The following is a 10,850-nucleotide window of genomic DNA, read 5'->3' as shown; positions in this document are numbered from 1 at the left end:
AAAAGCATCTGAGGCTCTGAGGAACAACAGCCTTTTGGCAAGAGTCCCTGAGCAGCACAGGCACTATTCACATCCTAAAAATTCAGGAGGTCTTCATCTAAGAGGAATGCCCAGAATTCAGCTTCCCTGAGTGCTCATGCAGTTACTAAACTTCTCAGGAAATGTAAGCGAACAAAAAAATTTACAGCAATAAAATAGCTCCTCTGTTCCCAACACAGCCATGGACTCCCAGATACAAAAGGACATCGCTATGGTCTGAATGTTTGTGTCCCTCCAAAGTTCATGCTGAAATCTTACCACTCAAAGATGATGGTAGTAGAAGTGGGGCTTTGGGAGATGCCTAAGTCACGAGGGTGGAACTCTCGTGAGTGGGATTAGTGCCCTTATGAAAGAGGTCCCAGAGGCTCCCTGGCCCCTTCTGCCACCTTAGGATACAATGAGAAGTCTGCGATCTGGAAGAGGACCCTCACCCTACTGAATGGCACACTGATCTCGACTTACAGCCTCCACAACTGTGAGAGAGAAATTTCTGTTGTTTATAAGCTACCCAGTCTGTGATATTTTGTTATAGCAGCTTGAACAGACTAAAATAGACACTACGTATATAATTCAAAAGACCAGGTTCAAGTTCTGTTTTTTCTTCTTCCCATGGGCCTGAAGTAAGTCACATACGCTCCATGTCCCTATTTCTTAGCCTAGAAAGGAGCTCTAATAATACCTATGCCAACTCCTTTCTCAGGCTGCTCCAAGGCTGAAATGTGGTCACGCTGGGTAAAGTGTTTTCAAAGCTGCGAAGTCCTCAAAGAATGTGACTCAGTATTATTTTGAAAGTGGGGACTTTTCAAGGATGATCCTGAGTTTATGGTTTTTCACAAGTTGTGGTTTAGCAGAACACTATCTGTTTATAAGGACTTCAAAAAAAGTGGTGTCTTATTGTTTTATATATGGTAATCATTGCAGGCCACTTCTGGTATGAAGTGTTTTAGATGTGATTCCACACTGGCACTCACAGATGACTTTATTAAAATAGTGGCATTTTTAAATGCCAGAAAATTAAGAAACAATCCTACTTGACTTATTAAAGATACCCTCAGGGCACAGACTGTAGAAATTCTTTACATCTTCTGCAAAAATGAAACACTGCCTAAATTTAGTGAAAACACTAAGAAGCAGGTATTTTGCAGGCAAGAACACCTTTTTATTTTAAACCACAAATAGTCAGCAGGTGGCCACAACTACCCATGTTTCATTAAAATCACATAGACCTAGGTACAAAAGCACCACTGATTATTGCTCTAGAAAAACTGCATGAAAAATTCAAATATGCACAGTAAAAACACCACAGTATGCACAGGACTAAGTTTTTAAAGCGAATGCATGGAATGCTGAATCAATTTTACACACAGCTTCCAATATTAAATTTATTTGACTTGAGGATGATGGAAATCTCCAAAAAGATGTATTATAAGAAGGTAAAATGTCCATCCTTATATATTTTTGTATGCCAACTAGTTGAGTTCTAAAAAATTAGCATTTACAAAAACTTGGTAAAAATAGCTTTTAAAAGTTGTCCCAAGAGGTACATAAAATCAACCCCAATTTTTCATGACAATTCATTCTCCCTCGTTATCTACAGATTCAGTTTTCTGTGCCTGTGGGGGAAAAAAGGGAAAAAAAAACAAAGTTACTATTAAAACTACTATAAGCCAAATAAAAGTCCACCCCGCCAACACACACACTTTAGAACATCTGTTTTTTAGCAGCTCTACCCCAAAACCTATTTCAACTCTGGGTGTGAGACAGACAAGGCAGGAATATATTACGCAAACACTTTGCTGCATTTATTGCTTTCTGCTTTTCAAACGACCGCAGAAGCTTTCCCTACAAGCTCCCACGGCTCTGAAGAAACAGCACCACACCACTATCTAATTCTAGTCACTGCACACATGCAGAATTTTCTACTGTACCCTTAACTCTCACTGTTTCAATCTGCCCCTTTCCTGACAGTGTGCTGGGTGGGGTACCTCTGGAGGTTGAGACACTAACAGTTGAGCGATAGATGTGGATCTGCAATAACATTACAGGCAATGAAAAGAGACATTAAGAACATGCCACCAGCAGCTGAAGGATCCAGCAATTTCTCAAGACACTGATTCAATCAGTGGGAGGTATTTATGCAAAGTACCTCTTCAGCTTTAGTTTCACCATTTTCAGATGGTGCAGTACCTTCCTTTCCAGCTTCCTGCTTCTCCTCCTTCTTCCCTTTAGCACCTTTGTTAATCTTTGTTCCAGGTTCTTTCTAACAGAGAATCAAAGCACAGAGTATGTTAGACACGGTGTGCTGTCAGCTAACGTCAGTCAGTCTCCGTCCAAACACAAGGTAAAGCACAACCATGGCCAACTCGGTAGCTTTTGGGGGAAAATGGGAACTCAGTTTTTCTGGGCACCAACTGAGTTCTGCGGAGTCTCTGAACATGTAACAGGCTGCTTCGAGCCCACTGGACCTTCCCTTCTGCGAAAACATGATGATTCCCCTCGTGTATTTGTTTGGTGGCCCTCCTCTCCTGATGAAGTGGGAGGTGGTTCTGCCATGGAGAGAACAGCAGCAGCTGGTGAAGGATGAGGCAAAGCCAGGGAAGAACCCAGCACATGAAACACCTCACGTGGGGACATGGGCTCGAGTGACTACAAAGCTGAGAGAGAACTTGAAAATGAAGACCCAGATCCTAGTTTTAAGACCAAGCCACAGAAGTGAGTGCTGCTTCAGCATCACCTACTCACACCACAGCACACAGTTTAAAACAATTCACAAGAAGGGACAAGGCTCTGAAGGGCAGAGTAGAGTAGAGAAAAGCCACTTTGGGTCAGTTTCTGTGCGTTAGTTTCCTCATCGGCAACACGGGCTATTTGCACCTACCTCAGTAGGACTGATGTGAGGGTTACATGAGAAAAGCAGTCAGAACAGGGTCTGGCTTAGTATAAGGGCCATATAAATGTTTGCTGGTGTTAGTTATTTGCTAGTATTAGTTAGCATGTGATTATTATGAGTTAGACTGGCCGACTAAGACCAGTGATGTGAAGTCAGAAGCCCTTTCCCGAGGTCCTCCGCTCTCGGCAGTAGGACTGCCCACGGCCAGGCCCACCCTTCTGAGCACCGTGTGAACAGCGTGCTCCTGAGGAAGTACCAAACCCACATGGACATGAGGCTTCTCAGAGCATCGTTCGCTGACTTCCTTCGCTTTACTGACCAGATGGAAAACACATCCCTGGTAAAGGCATTTAACTGTGCTTTATGCCTGTTGAGAAAGCCTGTAGCAGGGGTAACAGGTTTTTAGTCAGTACATTTAGCCTGAAGCATTAAATGTGATCTTTCCTTGGATGACTTTTGGATATGAAATTATAATTTATTCATTGTTTAAAAAGCCGAAGTGGGAGTGGGAGCACCTCTTACCTTAGCAGATGTTTTTCTTGCTTTAGGTTCAGGTTTTGGTGGAGCGGGTTTCTGCAAAGATAAATTAAATTATGCCAATACTGACAAAGGCAACCCTCAGTACAACCCTCCCCCCTCCCCTCCCCCAAAAAAACTAACAAAAAAACTAAACCAGAAAAACACAAAAAGGCTACATAAGACAACAGTGCATTTTGACTATGATTTTGTTCATTTAAAAAATATTTCGTTCTATTTTCAGCATCAGCTAACAGCATAAAGCTCTCTGCAATTTCATAACTACTTTCATCTGGGTCCTCAAGTGAACGGCAGGTGAGATTTAAAAGCCGACTCATTATTCCCGAGTCCAGAATAGCTCTTCTCCGGGAACAGGTTAAGCTTCTATCTCTGATGTCTGGTACTTCCTTTTATCACAGCACAGCAGCAGGAGGAATGACTCAGGCTCTCGTCCAAATGACTCAATGAATTCAGTCACACTAGCCTTCCCAACAGTCTAGAAGTCACAGCATAATCACAGGCAAAGCCCATCCGGTAATGAAGACTGCTGCCTGGGAAGTATTTCAAAATCATTTCCAAATCCTTTCACCCCTGATGTAGATTTCAAGTTCTGGAGCCAAGCACCTTCTTACTTTCGTCGTCTCCAATGCCAGCTCAAGGTGAACAGAATCTCTTGCCCACCCAGACGCTGGCTCATTTTGCCCCTGGAGCTTTCTATTAAGAACACGATTGTAATGACGAAATGTCTACTGTTAGCCCCCAAAGTTTAAGATTTTTCACAGATGGTATTAACCAGAGAGCCCACGAGGCAACTATTTTTCTGTTGCCTCGTATGGTTCTCCTTCCCATTCCTGTGAGCAGTGCTGGCGTGCCCTGTGGCCATGGTCCCCTCCACACAGGGCTTCCACCTCGCCCTGCTTTTCAGGGCCCTGAGAATGGGTGGCACATGAGGACGCTGGGGAAAATAACCAGTTTAGACCTCTAGTTTCCTATAGCTATTTTAGGAAAAGTATTTCTCTCATTCAGCTAGAAAAAATGCATGTACATCTCTCCTGGCACTAGGGGGAATGGTTTTTTGATAGAAAACACGGGCCAGGGTCTCCCCCTGTGGAGAAAAATACATGTTCCTCCCCAAGGCCTCTAGGTGCTTCAGGTTCATATTGAATCTGGCCCTTTTCATCAAGGGCATAAAGTAAAATTGTAGACAGTTCAATTCCTGAAGGCTGGCTGTTAGACATGACCTTTCCAATGAAAAAAGAAAACTGAGCTTGAAAAGTCAGGAATGTTTTTATTCATCTTCTTACCACTCTAAATCTGTGTCTGTTCCCCAAATACAGCGGCTTGCATGGCCCCCAAACTGTCATGATTTAAGTTTTATTTTTAGCTTTGATATATTGTATTAATATACACTTGTTTTCTCAATTTACAGCAAAGAATTTCCCTTTCTAGTATTTCTGTAAGACACCTCCCCCCCGACTCAGCATTCACGTGTTTTGATGGGACAGGAAATGACGAGGTTTCAGTCTGTAACCCCACTGGCCTCTGACGAGGCTCTGCGTCAGCACCGGCAGCGATGATCTCAGTGGCAGGTGCTTATATTGCCGGTTCCTGGTGCTCAGGAAAAGCCTTGTTTTAAGATTTGGGTATTATGTGACTTACAACCCCTTAATGGGCTAGAGATCCATGGAATACAATGGCTTTCAGTAAAATCTATAGTTAAGCTAAAGAGCGTTTAAACTCACTTCTGAGCCTCGCTGAAAGTTACTCTGAGATAGAGCACACCATCTTTGAGGGGTTTTGGGAAAATCTGGAATAAGTATGTACACACACAACCGCACCTCCCATCTCTCCCTCTGATACCACTTCCTTAGGCTGGGACTCGTGTGAAACACTGGCTCACTCAACTCAAACCCAGTTACACTTCTGAATTTGTGACCGGTCCTAATATACATTTCTGCTTTGATTTCTTAACCTGTGCCAGGCACGGGTATTGGCGGAGGATGAATTCCATGCTTCCTCAAAGGCCAAAGGAGCTTGCAGCTCCTGTACAATCTAGTATGGGGATATAAGCTGTCAGCTGAGGTCAATGCTTTTCCCCTACATCTCAGTGGGCAGTGTGGGCTGCTGGTATTTTAACCCAAATCCTCCACCAGAGAGCCAGGCTGACCTGTCTTCGCAGAATGAAGACCAGACACCAATCAGCAGCAACAAGGAGGAGCACAAGAGCCAGCGAGGAGCCAGCGTGGTGAGAAGAGCGGGAGCGCACATCACCGGGCCTGGCATACCTGCCATCCCTGCTTTAATGATCTAACCCTCACCTCTTCCCTGGGCCTGGCCCACAAAGACAGACTCCAAGTGGCAAAGTGGAATCATTACTTTTTCAAAGATTCTCTAGTTCTGAAATGAGGCTAAAGCATACGGAGTCATAACTTTCAGAACATTTTGACTAAAGTATGCATTGTAGACAGAGAATCAGAATTCTTGTCCACTTTAGCACATCATAGGCTACGATTTTGCTTAATATATTTCCTTTGTTTCAGAAATCTAGCAATGTCAAACAACTTCCTGTGCTTTATATTCTTGGTAATGGGGCTGCGCACTGTTTTTCACGGACACATCTGATCAAGGGAATTGCTTGGCAACAATGGTTGAATTTGCTATCTATTGTGACCCACGTAATTTCCAAAAAGCAAATAAAACACTCAAGGGAAACAATCTTCCTTCTGCTGCTCTGCTCTGGACACGGGGAACATGAACTCAGAGGAACTAATACCAGGGGGTTCTAGAGTACTCACCGCTGACAATCTGGCAGACCGTCTTGTGGGCTACAAAGGAAATGGAAAAAGATGTTTTTGATGATTATGATGCCATTGTGATAACCTGGTTATTATTTAACAGGAAAGGAGGAAAGGGAAGACCGGACAGACGCATGCCCAGTAAGGTCTGAGTGACGTGGGAAGTCACTTGCCTGTCAGTCACACCTGGAATCTAGTCAGTGGCCAGATGGGCGTGGCCACTGCCAGTGCAGAAAAACCTGAATATTCCAACCAAAGGAAGTTCACTCTCTTTCTCTCTGGTGCACAGGGTTCTGAGCTCTCCCGTGGCAGGGGATGATGCGCTCCCTCATGGCCATCTTGGACTACACAATGGACTGAACCTGGAGTTTAATTAGCTTGGATGCTGAACTACACCCAGTAGCAACATGGAACGAAAGCTCTGGACACTGGCCTTACTTTTGGCTTTGCTGAACTCCCAGCTGCACCTTTCCCAGGACTGGCTTAAGGGCAGGGGACTTTGGAACCCAAGAAAAGTAACTTCATGCAAATAAGGCCTTTTCCACATCCCATCCTCTCCTGGGGGCTTCTGAAAATGCATATTTCAGCAGTACCCCAAGAACCTCATTCCCATTCATGAGTGGGAAATCTGGCCTAGTAAATCCTCCTGCAACAATTATACACAACCAAGTTGATTTTAAAAAATTCTTTCTTGATGTCTAATATTCGTGGAAAGAATGTAATGTATGGCTCCCATCACCCTCTCCAGGTGAGTTCAATCACCCTGGGCACCCTAAAGCTCAAGAGGAAGTTTCTGAAGGGTGTGGGCACACTGTTCAAAGAAATGGCCTCTCCCATTTAATAATTTCACTAAGGGTGTGGCGACTAAGGAAAGAAAAGGAAGATGAGTTTAGGCTCCAAACCATAATCTCTACTTTTCATAATCTCTACTTTTGTGATAAAATTGACAGTGGGAACATTGAGGTGCTATTTAAGAACTAGCTTCCAGTGTGACTCTTGTTCCTTACAAATGGAACTAAAACTTTTAAGTTAATACAAGAGACTTACATAATTGTGTAGAAATCAAAATAATAGGACTCGGCCTTGTTATATGTTAGAAAAGAGAATGACAACAAGTTTTAGGCAGTTAATGAGAAATGTTTCCTTTAAACCAGTGGTTCTCAACCTTCCTAATGCCGGACCCTTTAATACAGTTCCTCATGTTGTGGTGAACCCCAACCATAAAATTATTTTCGTTGCTACTTCATAACTGTAATTTTGCTACTGTTATGAATCATAATGTAAATATCTGATATGCAGGATGTATTTTCATTGTTACAAATGGAACATAATTAAAGCATAGTGATTAATCACAAAGACAATATATAATTATATATGTGTTTTCCAATGGTCTTGGGCGACCCCTGTGAAAGGGTCGTTCGACCCCCAAAGGGGTCGCAACCCACAGGTTGAGAACCGCTGCTTTAAACTGAAACAAAATAAACACATTTATATCTCTACTAAATGTATATGTTTAAAGATTTAAATAGTTTCACTAATATTTTCCTTTAATTTGGAAGTTTATAGAATTTAGAGAGAAACCGTGCTGAGAATGATGTGTTTCAGGAAATCTTTTCTTCAGTGATGGTGCAAGTTAGCAAATGAGATGGCAAAGAAAATTTAAAATAACAGAACTCTTCCAGGCATTTCAGAAATAAGCACACAGAATTGATATTCCATTTACCACCAGCAAAAGATGGCTCCCCAAGGGATTTCACATTCTACAAGTACAACTGCCTTTCTTTATGTGTCCTAGAAATAAACACTCCACACTTTTTGTCTGTTTTATTCCCTGCTCTAACTCTAGTAGAATAATACGCCACTTAACATATTGTAGATGCTCAATAACATTTGGTCAAAAAATGAACTCAAGCTTTTTCCTAATTCTTGCTGCCTTATGCAGACTTTGTCTTATTCCAATAGCTTAAATGTTTCAAATAATTCTTTAAGGGCTTAGCAAAAATGATCAGTAGCAGCCCGTGCCATAAGTGCAAAGAATCATGAAATTCTTGAAGCTGTGCTTAGGTCAGTCTAGGTCATCTGGTCAGGCCAAACTGGAAGAACTATTTCTTGCCATCTCTAGATCTAAGAAATTTCTTGCTGAAAATAGCCACAGGAAGCTAAACTCATCTTTCTTTAAACTACAGAAAAAAAATGAAGGACCAGAGCCTTCATGAATAGTTTTAACCCTGGGATCTCAAGGAAAGATCAGAACTGGACTTCAGGCGACCAGCAGAATGTGCCGGGACTAGGGGGCTGTGCAGGTTAAGTGGTGGCTGTGATAGGGAAAGAGGATGTACCGCTGGGCATCCTAACAGCACGGGGGGACTGCCTGTGTCAGATGCTCCATGGGGAATACCACCGTGTCTGTTAGGATTATCATGACAATGCACCACGTCGCACTGGAAGCAGAACCCAAAATCTGTGATGCCTTTCCCGGGATGGGGAGTTGCATAAATTGGTATGATGGAAGAAAAGGCAACATTATCAGTTAAACCGGGCAGCACGTGGTGAGTTGTTCTTCAATGCAGAGTCAGAGCATGGAGAAGCAATGAGCACCTGGCAATTACCAAACAGAGCTCAGCTTTGATGCTTCTGTGTGGCCTCAAGAACTACTCACACTGTCTCACAGTAAGGCCCAGTCAGCATGAAAGTGCTTAGAAATAGTCTAGGAGAGGGAAAGTGGCAGCCTCTACGTTAAAGAGGGGTGAACGGACCTTGCGGATCCCTCTCCACTTGTGTACCGCACTGGCCTCACCTCACTGTTCGCCTCGTCTGTCTCACATCTGTGCCCCTCCTGCACAGGGCCTTCTTCTCTAACAGTAGCTCCCGTGCCTACTGGGCCCTCAGTAAATGTGGAGGTGAACACTAGAAATGTGCAGCAGTGTGAACTGGGGAGGGGTGCTACGGTCACCACCTCATCTTACTGCACTTTGCAGACGATCGTTGTCATGAACAGCGAGGCAAGACCCTTTACGGGCACAAAGATTATGACTCCCTGAAGGCTCCAGTGATGGCTAGCATTTTTGGCAATAAAGTCTTTTAAAATTAAGGTATGTACATTGTGTTTTAGGCATAATGCTCTTGCACACTTAATACATTACAGTATAGTGTAAATATAACTTTAAAAAAAATCCTTGCCTGAGGATATATTTTGATTTTTAGAGAGAGAGAAACATTGATCAGTTGCTTCCCGTATAAGCCCTGACCGGGAATTGAACCAGCAACCTAGGTGTGTGCCATGACCAAGAATCGAACACACTACCTTTTTGGTGCATGGGACAACGCTCCAATCATGAGCCACCCAGCCAGGGTGTAAGTATAACTTTTATATGCACTGGAAAACAAAAAAACTCATATACTTGCTTTATTATGATATTTGCTTTATGGTCTAGAACAGGGGTGGGCAAACTTTTTGACTCGAGGGCCACAACGGGTTCTTAAACTGGACCGGAGGGCCGGAACAAAAGCATGGATGGAGTGTTTGTGTGAACTAATATAAATTCAAAGTAAACATCATTACATAAAAGGGTACGGTCTTTTTTTTCAATAGTTTTATTCATTTCAAACGGGCCGGATCCGGCGCGCGGGCCGTAGTTTGCCCACGGCTGGTCTAGAACCAAACCTGCAACATCTCTGATGTATGCCTGCACTCAGTCAGGCCCTATTCAGTGCAGGGCCTGAAAGGGGCTAAATATGTTAAGCATTACTCATAACTGCCTCCCTAACCGCCAACTAGCTGTCCTGATAATCACTGAAGTGAGGCCAAAGCACATAAAAAATTCCCCCACATTTGCTATCGCTCCTTTCCTCCCAATGTGAACACCCAAACACCCGAAGAGGCGGGGTGACGTCCGAGAGCCCTGTGGGATTTCCAGAGAGACATTCCAGCCGAAGCACTGCTCTGCGGGGCCTGGAAGCTGCTCTGATGCAAAGGCTCCCTGCCCTTTTATAATCCAGGCCCAGTACCAGAGCTGGAAAATCAAAAGCCTAGGTCAGGAAATTAAGGCAAAAACAAAGTTTTTTCTCTGGGCTGTCTAAAGTAACTAATTTCTAAAAAGCACATCTTTTACTGTAAAATCACTTTATGACTGCCTGCCGACAATTTACCAGCTCTTCTTTCTATGCTATTAAAAAAAAGAATTTTCTTAAATTTTCCTTTCTGGGAACCATCAGAAGAGATTTTCTCTTTCACTGAAAACAGTGGAGGCTGAGAGGAACCTTTCACTTAACCAGCAGAACTAGGTACATGTGCAAGTTTGACATGCTTGGTGTACACCTTCCTGGAAAGTTCTATCAGCGTTCATAGCCTTAAAATCTGTAAATGATTGGACTATATTTATTGGACATAAAATAGACTAGACTGCTATTTCTTTCCTCTTTGAAACACTCGAATTTGAAGTATTCATTTGAGACTCAGGTTATTGGGCAGGGCCACTATGAAAATAAATATAGTAAGAATTTCTCTTGATTTGTTGATTGTGAATCCTCAGGAAAAGTGGCCAAAAGAATGGTCCTCAAAGAAGGAAGGAAGACTTTCAGAGTGATAGGTCACCAAGAGAGCTACAGAA

At 43.1% G+C, this 10,850-nt stretch overlaps 1 protein-coding gene across 5 annotated transcripts in view; it reads right to left on the bottom strand.

Annotated features, from left to right (window-relative positions):
• Positions 1–1,174: 1,174 nt before the first annotated feature.
• HMGN3 (high mobility group nucleosomal binding domain 3) overlaps positions 1,175–10,850 on the bottom strand; it is a 31,288-nt gene continuing 21,612 nt past the window's right edge. The window contains exons 3-7 of one of the 5 annotated variants that reach the window (XM_023755193.1): positions 6,241–6,270; positions 3,452–3,502; positions 2,186–2,299; positions 1,975–2,067; positions 1,175–1,652 (exon numbers count right to left, since the gene is read on the bottom strand). In XM_023755193.1, the coding sequence (XP_023610961.1) occupies positions 1,614–1,652; positions 1,975–2,067; positions 2,186–2,299; positions 3,452–3,502; positions 6,241–6,270 (327 nt within the window). In that variant the 3' untranslated portion in view covers positions 1,175–1,613. Of the gene's footprint in view, positions 1,653–1,967; positions 2,068–2,185; positions 2,300–3,451; positions 3,503–6,240; positions 6,271–10,850 lie in introns of all 5 variants that reach the window. The other 4 variants (XM_014457226.2, XM_014457225.2, XM_006090363.3 and 1 more) reach the window with 4 other exon arrangements.

The sequence above is a fragment of the Myotis lucifugus genome, unplaced genomic scaffold (genome assembly GCF_000147115.1).
Source record: "Myotis lucifugus unplaced genomic scaffold, Myoluc2.0 scaffold_71, whole genome shotgun sequence".
Taxonomy (NCBI): Eukaryota; Metazoa; Chordata; class Mammalia; order Chiroptera; family Vespertilionidae; genus Myotis; species Myotis lucifugus.
This window is presented reverse-complemented; position numbering and strand designations above follow the sequence as displayed.